The sequence below is a fragment of the Pundamilia nyererei genome, unplaced genomic scaffold (assembly GCF_000239375.1).
Source record: "Pundamilia nyererei isolate P.nyererei 1_Seehausen unplaced genomic scaffold, PunNye1.0 scaffold00005, whole genome shotgun sequence".
Classification (NCBI taxonomy): Eukaryota; Metazoa; Chordata; class Actinopteri; order Cichliformes; family Cichlidae; genus Pundamilia; species Pundamilia nyererei.
In genome coordinates this window covers 5,102,222-5,118,315 of record NW_005187406.1, presented here as the reverse complement: position 1 = coordinate 5,118,315, position 16,094 = coordinate 5,102,222, and the positions used below count along the sequence as shown (strand labels likewise).

The 16,094-nt window shown below is 39.3% G+C and overlaps 1 protein-coding gene across 1 annotated transcript in view; it reads left to right on the top strand.

The window, feature by feature from the left end:
• Positions 1 to 16,094, top strand: part of rab26 (RAB26, member RAS oncogene family) — a 119,072-nt gene that overhangs the window by 57,118 nt on the left and 45,860 nt on the right. Inside the window, exon 5 of the mRNA XM_005721969.1 lies at positions 12,511 to 12,563. Coding sequence (XP_005722026.1) covers positions 12,511 to 12,563 — 53 coding nt within the window. The remainder of the gene's footprint in view (positions 1 to 12,510; positions 12,564 to 16,094) is intronic.

Here is a 16,094-nt window from a genome sequence, read left to right as displayed (position 1 = left end):
ATAAAATACTACCAGGGTGGTGTGGGGGGGCTGATGCAAGCATGACAGGGTGATATATTGAAAGATGCTTGGAAAGACAAATTAATTTCTCAAATCAAGAATGGAAACCAAGATGTCTAGAGGAGCAAAGCGGTCAGAACCATTTAACATCGCAAACAACCAGCTTTCATCACAAAAGGCAGCTGACAAAAATCAATTAACGTCAAAGCAGAAAGCAGTGTGAGTAAAAGACTATAATGAAACACTGTAGCACTTTCCTCAGAAGATTTCCTGCATGACAAAACGTCTCATTGCATCTGAACACAGGCGCAAAAACAATTAAAACAGTAGAATAAAAGAAGAGTGGAGCTCACGATTTTGAAGTGACTGGTTTCATTTTAGCCACTTAGCATGCTGTTACTGAATGCAACTGGCATCTTTAGCGAACACAACTAAAACACAACACCATCACTACCTTTAACTGGGTGTACTCAGTCACTTTGTAACAAAATACCACGTCAGCAAATGGGAGACCTTTCAGCCCGAAATGAAATTCTTCCAAAGTCTTTCCCATTTTTATATCTCACATATAGAAGTAACACGATGAACTCAGTGAAACAGAATAATTGAGTTAATAGATTTAGAGGAACAGGTAATGGCTGCATTAGAGATGATGCCTCCAATGGGTGCTTTATGATTGAAAGGGTTGTTCAGGCAGTATTGTTCTGAATGAGGTGCTTTGGCTGCTTCATTTCCTTATAATGGCCTTCATTGCTTTTGTTACCCATGGTGTAAGGAAGCGGGGTTATGGCACATCTCAGTGAAATGCTCCACTCCATCATTAATGCTGCTATTCACATAGGTTTCTGTCTAAAATGCAATAATCTTTTCAGTCTTTCAGTGTCATCCAAGGTCTTAAATCCAATGTCACAAGTCTTGAAAATGATTAAATCATTACCATTAACATTACTATTGTCCTCTAAGTTGCATAAACGTCAGTCTTGTGTGTTTTTGGAGACAATGTGAATAGATTTTTGTGTTAACAGAGGTATAAAACAAAACCAACATGCATTGCAATATGACATAAAAAAGATAACACTATGGAAGTAAATGTAGATGGTGTTAACGTTGGGGTCCGTTGATGTTACTACTTATAATACGAAGAAGTGGAGGTACAACCAGTTTTTTTTAAACTGAAAAAGTAAGGCATTCAAAGTCAGTTGCACTTTGTAGAAGTTTGAGTACGTGTAATAACCCAAGTATTTAAGTTGGACAGGAAGTCAACAAACATAAAACAACTGAAACCAGTGACCAGCAAGGACCTGCTATCACTCAGTATTGCTGTGTGGAACATCACCCAGCACAATCCACTGAACAAAATCATTCAAAAAGCTCATAGGTGTTTCACTTATATTGAAAAAGAGAAAATCAATGCTAGAACATTCTAAGTGGCACAAAACCTTATGGGCCACTGTCACCCCTCATCATTACAGTTGCTCAAATTGTTTTTATTACAGTCTCTGTTGACTGAGCTCAATCAATAACTAAATTGCTTTTATTATATTTATCAACCCAATGTGCATATCACGTGTGCCAGTTTTGTTTTGTTTTTTCCCCGATATGACTGTAAATACTAATGTTTGGGAACTCAAATTCCCCTCTCCCATTTCTATATATTTTCAGCTATTTAACAGATTATTCTTGAATTCTGATGCCCCAAAAGGCTGTTGGTATTTCTAGCAGAGGTCTTATTTGAGATGAACTAATTATTCTTTAAAGGGATGCTGTGATAATTAATTGAATGGAGTCATAAAAGTGACAGGCAAATCGCTGTTTAATGCATAAGTGTCTCAGTTAATTGGTCTACTTTAGAGGGTTTTGAGACTTAACTCCCAAGTGGGATGCAAAAAGGAGAGGTGTGATGTGCACATACTGCAGGAGGTGGAAAAACCAATGTCTGGCTTGCTTGTCAACATCATGACTGGTACTCATGGAGAAAATTAAGCTCCTAATATCTACATCTACTAGGTCATTGGCAAGACATTTTGTGTTCGGGGTTTAATATTCACCCCTTTTAAAGTAAATTTTCTCTTTTTATGACCCACGAAATGAAAATATTTGAACAGAAAAAAATGTAACCTCAAAATGTATTTGCCTTTGAAGTGTAATATCTTTTGGTTTTTTTGAAAATCAGCCTTTTTTTTTTTTTTAGCACGTGGCTATAACACAACCCAATCCTAAGCGTAGATGGGTCACTAGATCACAGGAGCAAATCTACAGCAGAATGACTGAGAAGAAAAGAATGAAGGTGCTGCAATTAGAGACCTGAATCCCAGTAGTTCAATTCCTTGAACTGTTAGTCTGCTAGCTTAATGATTCTGCTTATCAGTACCACTTCCACTAGCAGTATAATCAGCTGATTTCTGTTCATGTGCCGGAGGAGGTAAATAGTGGTGCAGTCTGCAGCTTGGCTATGGACATTTTTATAGTGTGATGGTAGAGTACAAACTCCATCCAGGACAGAAACAACTGCATTATACTGCTAACACAACTTTGGCTCTTTGCAAGCACCTGCACAGATAGCATGCTAGCGCTAGCCAAGAAGCCAGAGTGATGTTAGCTAAGTGAATGCTGACTACAACCCAGTAGGCAGATCCTGAACTTCAACCAATAACAAATGACTGAGCAGTTAGGCCGCAATCTGCATTTCTGCCTGTCCATGTTTCTAAAGTAGAATCACTGTGGGGATAGCTTTAAAGTCTCTTTGTGCTGGTTTTTATATCTGTGCTGTGTGCTGTGCTTTATGTTCATACCTAAATACTAAGAGAAAAATCATATGTGTGTCCTCATTAGCATAGGGCAGAGCATTTGGCTCTTCAGCTCCTAAATAGCTGCATGTGGCTCCTGAGTTACTGGTTAGAATTAGGGTTAACCGTAGCCCTATTTAATTCTGTGAATACAATAATTATTAGTCTGTTCTCTCACAATTACATCAGCCCGTCTGTCTTTTTCTCTTTTTGCTTGAAGGAAGTAAAATGACTCTTGATGTTAAAGGTTGCCGACGTCCGAGTTAGGGATTTGTGTTGGTGTGTGGGATTGTAGCCTCAGATTTATATTTTTAAATGGTAATTATGAGACAACGTGTTTCAGATTATTTTATGGAGATATGTGAAAGTAATGCAACAAGTAGTATAATTGATTACTTTCTCCTAGGAGTAATTAAGTGACATAATGCATTACTGTTAAGAAAAGTCTTCTGTGTAGTATGTGCAATACATTACTTTTTTTGCATGAATGCAATGCCATTGGTATGCTGTTTAGCGATGGTGGTGACTCCCCAAGCAGAGCCAATGAGAATCGATTAGGAATCTAATCGATGGTGTAATCGGAATTGCTAAATTTGTACCAGTTCCTATCTGGAGCTGCAATGGTCTAGGCAAAGTCCAGGCGTCGATGTGATATGAGTTTGTGACAATTGGGGTGGTATCCTAAGAGCTGTGCACAAACGAATGTGTACAAACCAATTTTGTAAAGAAGAGTTGGCCAGTATTCTTTCCTGGTGATGAATAAAAAACATTAGTTACTGCTGCTAAATGTGGTTCTAACATTAGAATCATGGAGTACCTAGTTTTTTTATGCAGACCTGTGAAAACTTTCTTCTTCACACTAACAGGTACCTGTTTCCAAAAAGCTGCACTCCATAGCCAAACTGATTAGCTAGTTTCTCAAAAGGTGCTACTTTACTGCTATGTGGAAAGCATTAATAAGAAGAATAACAATAGATATGTTTGGCTGTTTGTTTCACCTGCCTCTTCATCAGAATGTCATCAACTTTGCTACAAGCATCTGCAAGATAACATTAGTGACAAAGAACAGCTGTAGAACCTATAGAGGCTACATCTATTTCAGATTAAATCAGTCTCATTACCCAATAATGTTGCTGCTCTGCTCGGCCTCATCCGGTCTTGCCCGCATCATTTTTTATTCCTTCTATTCCATCTTACTGGGCCACTATTCTTGTCACTAATGAGCAACCATAGACCTCAGTCTGCTGCAGCAGCTTGTGGGGGCGACACATAACCCAACTAAGATCGGAAGGAGGGACAGCAGCAGGGAGAACGCTGATCAAGACAACATCTGTGGCAATGAGGAGAAAGGTAGAAAAGAAAAGATGGAGTGAGAAAGATGGGCAGGAACAAAGAAAGGGGATGAAAAGGGTTTGCATGAAAAAGCAGGAAAGGGTGATTGGAAGCAAAACATTAATGACATTGCTCTGTTCTGGGAAAGCAACAAGCTGTGCAATTCATCATCAAAATCTATGCATTTCGTTCTCATATGCACATATCTTATATCTACTTGTGTATTTTAAATATTATAATTTATTTGCAAGGTCACCATAAAATTTATTTTTTTGGCTTTTTGGGGGGGTTTGTAGAGAGTTATGATGAAGCTCAAAATCTGCTGGTACTCTCCACTGAATTCATTATTGAGCTAGTGTCATTACTTCTTACTCTACCTGCTTATATTTTTACAGTCTCCTGAAAAGACAGGTGTCAGCTATTTGTGGGTGCTTCCTAGAGAGGAATCATTAATCGCTCTTCATGGTGATAGAGCCACTTCTTTTTATAATGGATGCCATAGAATGAGGACTATTCTGTGCTTAGGCAGGCAAAGAGGTAGAGATGGTAAGTGGTGCTATAGCTGTCGGAGGAATAGTGAAAGTCATGGAAGGAGGGGACTGTGTAGCAATGTCACATTCTCCCTTTCATTTTGACATACAGTAACATCAATGGCAGGACAAAAACTTGCCTGAAGGGATGAAATGAAAATATTTCTCATCGGTGAGAAATGTCATATAGACAGAAAGGCTTTTTATTAGCAGGGGTCCTTTGCATGGTGTAGAGGTTCCGTTTGATTCTGAAGGCAGAAATGGATTGTGACTCTACTTTGTAAGCTCATGAAAATGTTCTGGCACATAAATTAGTGCAATTTGTAAAGTCACCTTTGAAACTTTTCTTTTAAGGCCTGATTTGAGTTGTAATTCTCATGCCTGTATATACTGTATGTTTACCAGATCCACAGATTTGTACACTAAATATAAAAATAAACATGCTTCAGTATGTAGTCTTCTAAGATGGCGACCAGAACTACATTCCACACTTTTTGATTTTTTTGAGTATTGTTCAGGTACTCATATACATTAATTGTAGGGATATTTATTAGTAGAAGTGGGCGATATAGCCTCACAAAATCTTGCGATTTTGCGATAACGATATTTTGGACAAAACAACGTCATAGTTCAATAGTATTGATGCAGATGGCCGCCCCTCTCTGAGCCTGGTTCTAGAAAGGTTTCTTCCTGTTAAAAGGGAGTTTATCATTCCCTCTGTTGCTAAGGGCTTGGTCATAGGGAATGTTTTTATTGTTGGGGTTTCGTCTCTATTATTATAGAGTCTTGACCATAAACTATACACCACCTTGAGACAACTGTTGTTGTGATTTGGCACTATATAAACACAATTGAACTGACACAGCATACTATTCAGTGACACAGCACAACTTAAAAGCCAAGGCAGTTTTTTCCATGCAAAAAGCTAAGCAATAGCTTAACAATATTTAACAACAGCAGAAGTAACTGTAAAACTGTCACTGCCCAGACAGTTTTTTACTGCAAACAGCAAGCCAAGACAGATCAATCCCAGATAGTAGACTGACACAGTGTCGACAGTGTCCGGGCAATCAGGTATCCCAGAATACATTTCTAACTGTGGTAATGACAGAGAAAAGTGCCCTGAGCTATGAGTAGAGTTTTGAAATAATACTGTTTCTGTGTCACCAAATGCACAATATTTTAGGGAAGAATGTAGGGGGTTACTCTTCACATGTCTGGTCGATGTGTCAAGATAGCGCTGATCTGCACAAGTGCTCTGATGTTTTCATTAACTGTCAGCTGACTGGTTGCCGCCATTCGTGATACCTGCTGAGAACATCCTCACCACAGAACACTGAGCGTGGGCCGCTTGAAGTAAATCATTCACAGGGGTTTTTTTTTCCTGATCAGACATGTTAAACTTAACTGTTTAAATAAATGAATTAAAACCAACAATAAACAATATAAGTATTTTAATACAGCAAGGAAAGTGAGCGCTTTTTCACTGGGTACATAAACATATGGATCAGCATTTTAATGCCGTTTGTAGATATTATTGATTCAACTGTACTCTAAACACCAGCTGTCTGTTATGCGTTTTAGAAGTCTACTATAAAAAAAAGAAGCTATGTATGAATTCCTAATGTTTTTGAAAGCAGACAGTCTGATGATTAATCAGTTACCTTTAATTTAATATACAGGTGTAGAGTTCTTTACCACCTCCTTCCACATCAGTCTAGTGTTTTTGACCTTTCAGAATAATTTCACATTAATGGGCCTTTTACTGGATAACTGAGCGTATAGGCACAGCAGATAATTTGGTGTACTATGTGTTTTTTTCATTGCAAATATAAACCATAACAGTAAAAAGGCAGTAAAGCACATAGTGAAGCCAATTTAATGTCATTTGTTGTGGTGCTGTGTTATCCTGTTCTCAGAAGTATGGATAGGAACTGAAATAATCAGTTAAATATGTCCATTTCAGTCTTTGGGGTTTCTTCAGGAAGGGCATCTGGTGCACAAATCTAACGAATCAAAACATGGAATAACCTGCTCTTGTGAACCCTCGTGAATAAGGGAATAGCTCGTTAGTTATTCATAATTTAACTTTCATTATGGTTGCATATTTACTTGCGTTATGTTTTGCTCAATACCTCACAAACATGCTGCAAACATCACAGTATGAAGTGCTCAAAAATGACTACCGTATATTTTAGACCATAAGGCGCACCGGATTATAAGGTGCATTAAGCGAAACAGAACAGTCAGATAAGTCAAACTTTAATCAACTCATTCTTCTTGCTTCCTCCACTTCTGTACCATTGATTCATTAATGTTGAATTCTCTCCCAGCTGCTCTATTCCCGTGTTGTTGCAGTATATTAATGACTAACCTCGTATTGTGGATGGATTATCTCAGTTGTTCTCCTGACTGAAGTTTGGTCCGTTTGCCGCATCCTGCCATGCGATTGCATTTGTCCCTAACCATCAGGAACCCTCACGTTAACTTTTATTGAGTGGAAAAAGTTATCGTTCATCCTCCAGTTTCACTATGTTTATGTTAGCGATCACGTAGCACATCATTATATACCAGCTAGCCCAATGTCAGTAACCCTACAAACGTCACTGCTGTTTAGTTTTCTGTCTTCATTTATGTCGGAAGTAATAGCAGAGCTGTACATTTGAATTTTTCCGAAATCTCTCAGTCAGAACATGCTATGTCATGTTTAAGTGGAAACTAGCGAGCTAACTTCCTGCTAACTTCCGTTAAATTTAATAAATTCTGTTTTCATAGATGCCTGGATGTTAAACCTAATTGTTATAACTGGTAAAGCATCAGCGCTGATCATTTTATTAAAGATGAAAGAGTTTAGACAGTTTTTAACTGTCAGTGATCCCGCACTGTTCGTTTGACTTTGGGACCTGAAGCAGACGGAGTTTTGGACCCAGATTACTCCGCGAGGCTCCTGACTATGGTAGCCGTAATGCTCCGACAATCCATCAAACGGTGCGGCTTTGTAGCTTACCAAAGTCGTACTAAAGCATTTTTTGACAGATTTTTGAGCGCCGTGTACTACATAAAATCGGTTCGAAGTCAGTAAGCACAACCAGAATTCATACATAAGGTGCACCGGATTATAAAGCGCACTGTCAATATTTAAGAAAATTAAAGGATTTTAAGTGCGCCTTATAATGCGGAAAATACGGTATGTTTAAAATTGGCTAAATTACTGTGGTGGTTACTATAGGTGCATAAAAGCTACAAATGGGTCATTTTAGCACATTCGTATGTAGTTGCTTGACAGCATGATGATATCATACGCTTTCAAGGGCCAAGAATGGGCAAGTTTGGTTACGTCTGATCATACCGAAGATGTTAGTGGGAAAAACACACGAAAAAAGACAATATCATAATAATATGATATGTATTATAGCTTAGCTAAAAAAAAATGTCACATGCACATGTTAATTATCCTTTATTATAATCTCATTGTTTAACTGTAAAAAAATACCACAGTTTAATTAAATAATCATGATTATAAAATGTTACAGTTTCAGGTAAAGTAAGATATTAAGGTGTATTTTGCAAATTTAACATTCAGCAGTCACGATGCTCAACAGCACATTTCTGACCTGCTCCTATTTGCATTTATATGCATACGATCTGTATATTCAAAGGAAGGAGAGCAGGCACAGATTATCATCTGAGAGATGATGGATGGCAGTACTCTTTATGGATCACTTCACTCTCCATCTCTTCATGCTCAAGCTTTCATGCACACACTTGGATTGTCAAGGTGGTAGTGGCTCACAAAGTCATTCATGTTGTGTGTAATACTGATAATAGTTTGTGCTGGGGTCATATGCAAAGATGAAAGGTGTCTTGGTGGATTGGCTGTCTGAAACTGATATGATATGAGTGAGGATCCTTGTTTTCACTAAGCTGTGGAATGAGTGATGCCACGGTGTGTTGCCTGCATATAAAACACACTTTTACCTTCAGCTTTCTGCCCAAACAAATGTCACAGCAATTAAGGGGAAGTCTCAAACTCCCTCATTTGTGACAAAATGCCTTTTTCTGCTTTCAGTACAAAGTCTGAACAGGAGGGCTTTTTTTCTCACATTTTAGTGCCACACATCAGAGAGCTCAAAAGACGTTTCATGTACTTTAACTACTGGACACACACATAGACCGGTGAGAGGTTATAAATGACAGTCGCTAATGTATTTTTCTAAACCATGAAAAACATGCACATTTACACCATTACAAGAAAAAGTAGTTGAAATGGAGATAGAAAATAAATGTATGCTACACATTTAAACAGGGGGAGAGCAATTTTATTTCTTCTTTCAGAGCAAAGAGATGTGGACACTTCTCACACAGCATTGACAGCTGAGGTAAACAGTCAACAGTGGACTTTGACACATAGGGAAAAACTGCTGTCCAGACAGTAGCAGAAACACAACAGCAATTATGGGTACATTTGATGGTTTTGATCTTCCTTGACTGACTTAAATATTTTGTCCTACAGCAGCCAACATATGCTCTTGAACTGGGAGGGGTAAGAAAGCAGAACTCAGTTGACTGTAATCTATTGTCATGTAGTGGCCAATATTTTACACACTAACTTTAAAACTGATTATTTTCTCAAAGAGAAACAGGCAACGCTTTACCCTAATCTATACCACCCCACAACATCTTCTTACTTGTACCAGTAGTTGTACGTTAGCAATCCTGACTTGCAGCTATTTAGTGAATAGTGTAATCGGTACCGGTACCGGTCCGTGAGTCGTTTGGTACCGGGCCGCGAGAGTTGAGGCTCAGGTGTGAAATGTGTGGTTTTCAGGGTTTTTATCAGTTTTCAGCGTTATTTTGTTATCGTTTTTATTATTTACTCGGTTTTCCTGGGTCTTTTCACGTGTGTTATGAATAACTCTTCTATTTTTCAGTAGCGGTACTAGTTTTATTTTGTTGTATTTATCCGCGACGCCTTAAAGGCCGGTCCGTGAAAATATTGTCGGGCATAAACCGGTCCGTGGCGCAAAAAAGGTTGGGGACCGCTGGTGCAATCCACTGCTTATGCAGGGCTGCCTGAGGGCACTGAGGCTATTCACAATCATTTTTCTGACTGATTATATTTGCATATTCTGTCACACATGTGCAAATTGTACTTGCGTTTTTGACCCTGTGCAAACCTCAGTACACTTGAGCATTTGAATCTGTGATTCACTCTGTGATTGCAGATAAATCTGAGTACCCACATAGAGACTGAGGCACACTTCCAAACGTTTTGCACACATTAATATGCCATAATCATACACCAACACCTAAAACCAGCAGTATTTCTCTTCTTTTTTTTGCAGAGTTCATTCTTCTGCCTATTATTTTGCAACCTGTGATAACTAAACTCTGCTTCTGAACTTTCTCACTTCTGTGAGGAAGTTCTCCAACTTCATCTGTCTTGCTTTTGGCAAGATGTAATTGGATTAGGGGGGGTGAAGGAAAGCAACTCCTTGTGGTTTACTCTCGTCTTCTTCTAGTATCTTATAAACAACAGGAGCAACGGGAGAGGAAATTAACTTGTGGTGGCAGATCATCTCTCGCTCTCTCGCTCTGTCCTTCCTATCCTTTTTCTTCATGCTTCCCTCTCCCCCTCACTGTGCTTTTTCAGTTTGGCTGGAGCTGACGGTGATTACAACTCATTAAACACCCTTCACGCACTTGTCTGGCTGAAATGAACAAACAAAGGATTTAATCCAAAATAGGCAAAAATGCAGCCTTGACTCTGGAGTGCCGGGATCGGGGGATGAGTAAGGAGAGTAAACAGGAGACATGCTTTAGGGTGTGCATGGAATAAAGTGGCAGAATGAGGATGGAGTGAGATAAGTAGTGGAGAAGATGGCTGGAGGGATTACATGCAGTAGGAGGAGAGGAGGTGCTGGGGAGGTAAATAGCTTACACTAATTCTTAAAAGAGAAGGTTGTTCAAGCTGTGGAAATGAGTTAGAATTGCCCTCGCAGGTGTAATGAGTTTTTCTTTCTGTCTCGAGCTTTATAATGCACACCCTCCAGTAACACCTGAGGTGATATTATGCTCCACAGCCGAACAATGCAGTTGGAGGTAATTAGAATTCACGTGCGCAATTATGTTGTCAGATATAATGCTAATACCGTGGTAAATGAAAGAGATCAGCACTTTGCTCACGTAACAGTGGGGGGCATTTTATTTTACGTTTTTCATCCAGCGAAATCCAGAGAGTTTTATGGAGCATCAAAATACCAGAAAAATCACTTTTTAGTTAGATGGAAAAATACTTCACTGAACACCACAAGTTCACGTGTCTTGTAATACAGTTAGGTTCAATTTGTTGGGAGATATAAGATGTCTAATATTTATGGTGTATTCTCCTATGTAATTATGGTGCAAAATTTCCCACATGCATCTACGTTGACCTTTTGTGAGTAAAATCTAATTAGACTTTGCAAAGTTCTGGAAAGCATGCATGGCTAAAGCAATGCTCATTTTCTGTACAGCCATCTGTAATCTGTAGTCTGCCTTGACATTTAAAAGAGGATATATTAAGAAAAACAAAAAAACAGCTGCGTGTCGGTGAAACCTCGTCATCATTGCCATCAAGTAGATGCATGACTATATACGTTTTCAAGATTTAATGTCTCATAGAAGCCGATTCTGCTCCAATCACATAGGCAACGATGATAAAATACACAATTTTCTGACATCAGCATAAATGATCTATAAAAAAGTATAAGTCAGCATGTTTTATAAAAACTTCATAAAAACCTCTGAATTGTAGTGTAACCCTTGCCCTTCAGAGGGAGTTCTGAGTGTCATGTTTAGGCTGTGTGCAGGCAGAAATGGTAAAATGGAAGATCCAAAGTACAGATAAAACGTGAACTCCAAAAACAGCTTTAATGCTAAACTCAAAATAACAACCTTCCGAAATACAAAGAATAAACTTGGGCAGTCAGGCAGACAGAACACACAGCATGAATGAGGGTAGATCGCGACAGTGACACAGAGAAACTTAAATACACAGAGGGAGCAATCGGGGAATGGGAAACAGGAGGGAAACACAGCTGGGACAAATCAGTGCTAAAGAGACAAAGGAAGCAAAACCTGATACAATAACATGAGACACATACTTTCAAAGTAAAACAGGAAACATAACACAGAGACGCAGACTTGACACAGGGATACAGCAGACAGGGGAGACAGCAACTATGGATCACAGACAGAAAACCAGAACACTAAAACTCTAACAAAACCCACACAGAGAACCTAAACTAAGAATAATCCTATAACCCATAAGACAAAGCTAGAATATAATGAAATAAACAAAATCAAAGAACCAAAAACACAACACGGGGCTGACAACCCAGGCACCCTAACACTGAGTGCTCTTGTTGATCATGAAATACCTCATCACTGTGAGCCACAGTTAATATGAACATGCTCAGTGATCACTCCAAGCAGCACTAATGGTGATTACAGTGTCTGTATTGATTATTGTGGTGAATCAATAACTTTGTGAAAGCAGACAAAAATTGGCACCACTGCCAGTAAACTGTCCCGATCACCTCTTTTTCACCCGCACTGTGGCAGCACTTAATCTAGAAACTGCATTTATGTCCATGAAAAACAAGGCCTGCATCATGCTGAGTTCTCAAAGTGTGGGTTAGATCATGAAAGTGTCAATGAATTGGCGCCACAGTGGTGGGAAATAGGTGTAAGAAAATACTTTCTGGATGGCGTGAACTGTTTGTTGCCACCAAACACGCTAAATAATCTGATCACTTGTAATTTTGTGACATGAAGTTCGATCCAATTTCAAATGTGACGTTTTTATTTTCTCTCCTCAGCTCTGCTGCTTCTGTACGATGTCACCAACAAAGCATCCTTCGATAACATCAGGGTAAGATCAAACTCGCCTGCTTGTCAGTTGCACCTCATTTCTATTCAGGTTCTGAAAGAATGTTGTTTCATTTATGCTACGCAAAGTGAGGCAATGACAAGGATAAGTGGAAGAGAATGGAGGGATGGATATATGGATGATACAGTGGCTAGGCTTGCTGTCAAATTACCCTAACCCTCAGGTGGAGGGAAGCTCCTCACCAGGAGTCAGAGCAGTCAGAGGGACTTTTACTCCAAGAGTGACGGCCAAACATCTGCAAGGAGCTTGGAGAAATGGAGATGTTAGAGCTAAGTTATTAACAATGTGGGTCACATATAGCCCACTTTGAGCTCAAGTGGGCCAGACCAGTGAAACTCCCCTTTATGTTAGTGTAACAAATTTTAACTACACATTTAATGAGAGCTGTCTGGATAAAAGAAAAAGACGTATAGTTTCAGCAGTAGGTCTCAGTTTTTTCTACATGATAAAGTAATGCTGCTGGAAGAAGTCTGTCAGCATAATTAATATCTGGCTTAAATTGTAAGAAATAAATGTGTAAAATTAAAGAAATCATTCTGTTAGCTCGTTGCCCAGACTCCCAAAAATAGAAAGTTTTTGGTAATTCATAAAAAATGTCCTCGTTTTTTTGCAGGAAAGGTTGTTTCTTTTTTTCTTTTTTCATTTCTTTTTTTATTTCTATGTATATTTCTAGATGTTTCTACAGTAAGTGCAACAATGCAAAGATTTCTGTTTAATTGCTTATTTATCAATTAGTAAAATTGGTGTGATTGACTGTGGGCAATGTCTAAAACATTAAGAAAGGTTGTAAAACACAGTTAAAGGTCCAAAAATTGATGCCTTCTTTCACATTTTTCAAAGCATCAAGTGGGCCGGACTGGACTCTTTGGTTGTCCTAATTCTGCCTCCCCAGGCCTTATATTTGGCACCCTGTGTTACATTTGGGTTGGTCTAGCACTCAGATGTATGTGTAAGCATGTGCTCTTACACATAAAAACAGAATTCCACAGGATGCCTAGCTGGATTATCTCTGCCTTGCAAACGTAAGCTCCTCCTGAGGTAGGGACATCTGCTCATTTTTAATGACATGCTGCCTTCGTGACCAGCCGGCGGGTACGAGACATGATAAATAGCTTTATTATATGTTACTGAGACTTAGGAGGTCGTTTCATTATTCATTGACTTTCCTCCCACGTACTGGCAGTCGGCTGTATCTCTGAACATCAGCTCCTGTCTACTTCTAAATTGTTTCTTTTCATGTAAACAAAGCAGAAAAGCACAAAGATATCATTTGTGTCTGGTAAAAAAAATTGCATTTGATTACATTAGTTTTCAAAGCCGTCTTCAAAGTTACGCCATAGAATCTCCGATACTTGCTCATGCTGAGACTGGGGATCAGATGAAGGCGACGGTGATGATGATAGGAGAGCTGAGGCTGACCAATGTATCACCAAATGAAGGGAGGGGACAAAGTTGAAGAGCATAGGGGTGCAGATTACAAAACTTTTATCTCTCCCTTTGAAGTGGCAGCCTGTCTGACACCCAAACTCAGTTCCCACTGTGATTTTCCAGCCATTTCTTGCCCCATTTGGTGCCACTCCCCACCGTGCCTTGTAGGTGCATGATTTTCCTTTGATTAACACGGGGTAGAGTTAAAAGCAGGAGATGGCCATTTAAAAAAGCGAGTGTCTTTCACATCAGGCAGAGGAATGGTTCCACAGCCATCTGGCAGGTCTGATCCACTTACACCTGATGTGTGTGTGTGTGTGTGTGTGTGGATGGATGTGCGGGGCTACCGGTGTGACCTCAGCATGCACTCGCACTCATACAGGTGTGTGTCTGTGTAGGTGTGCAAATGGCTTCATTAGCAGCGGAAGGAAGAGGAGTCCCTAGAGAGAAAGAGACACAGAGCTTAGCTTCTGTCCAAACAGCCGCTCACCGTCATTATGCCTGCATTTAAATAGCTCTCGGTTGGGGATATGAAACCTTGGATACTAACAACAAATGCCCAAACCAACCATGGATAACTCTAACTTTCAGGGGTCCCCTGTCTCGTCTGTCGTCTGTCACATTCACTTTTAGCCAGCTGGTTGTTACTGGTCTCAGCCATCAGCTTCTATTTGCTGCATCAGGTTTTCGAGCTAAATTTTGGGGCTACATCACCCTGATGTCACCCTGACACGTACTGTTAGGAAAGCGGTCAGCCTGTTCTTTTGAGGTTCATCAGCCTCTAGAATCAATTGATGATTAGATTACAGGAACAAGTGGGAGCTCTAAATGCAGCAGAAAAATTGGTTTGGAAGTAATGTTCCTGTGTTATCAGTAATAGACGAATTAACTCCAAATTATACCAGTAAATTCTAAAGGAAAATGTCAGGACATCTCTGGTACAGGAGATGTCCTGACATCTAGGCCCCATCGTACCATTTATCTGTGAAATGAATCTCAAGGGGAAGTGGGTGTTGTATCTATGCAAAGTTCACAAGACGCTCTGTTGAAGAAGAACAAAGGTTTGGACTGTCAAATGTCAAAATGTCAAAGATTCTTCCAACAGAAATCTTGTCGATTGTCCATGAACGATACAGAATTTAATGTTCTGAGCACTAGATTAGGATAAGATTCACAGGCTATACAGGCCTGAGTTAGCATAAAAATGTTCAATGTTACAGTTCATGACAGTAAAAAGACAAAAAGACGAGTATGGCTTTTTAAAAAAGGTTCCCAGGGGAAAGGCTCTTCTCTCTGAAAAGAAGATGACATCATGGGTTAGACTTGCAAAGATGCATCTGAACAAACCACAAGACTTCAACTACGTTGTTTAAGAAGATGAGACCAAAGTGATGTTTGATCATAATGCGTACACGTTTGCTGTAAACCAATCACAGCATATCGATACAAACACCTCATATCAACTATCAAGCATGGCGGTGGAGGGATGATGATTTGGGCTTTTTTTGCAACCACAGCACCTGCCTGGGTACATTGCTGTCATTAAGTTGACCATGTATGTTTTATTTATTGTACGCAACAACACAATCTACAGCAAATCTACAACAAAAGGGCTTAAAAAGAAAAGATTAAAGGTGTTTCAATTGCCTGGCCAAAGATCTTACATTGATTGAAATACTGTGGTTGAAACCTTCAGAGAGCTGCTCATAAACAAATAACCCCAAACATCAGTGAACCAAAGTTATGCTGTAAAGAAGAGTGCACCAAAATCTCTCCCAAACGATGTGCAAAGCTGATAAAGTTATAAAGAAAGTATCACTCCAAGTTGTTGCTGCTAAAGGTTTTTCTCGTTTGTTTAGTGTTTCACAGGTCTGCACATCCAGTGAGGAGTTTAAAGGGCTCACAGAATTTGGTGAAGGGAGCTAGTGGATGTTTTTTCTCTTTAGTGGTCTCTGTGTTAATTTTTGCTGTGGATATATTTTCATCATGCCGTATATGTCTTCTTTTAAAATGCAAGTTTATATGAGTGATACCTTGGTCAGGTCTCTCTTGGAAAAAAAAAAATATAAGTTCTATAATGACGTG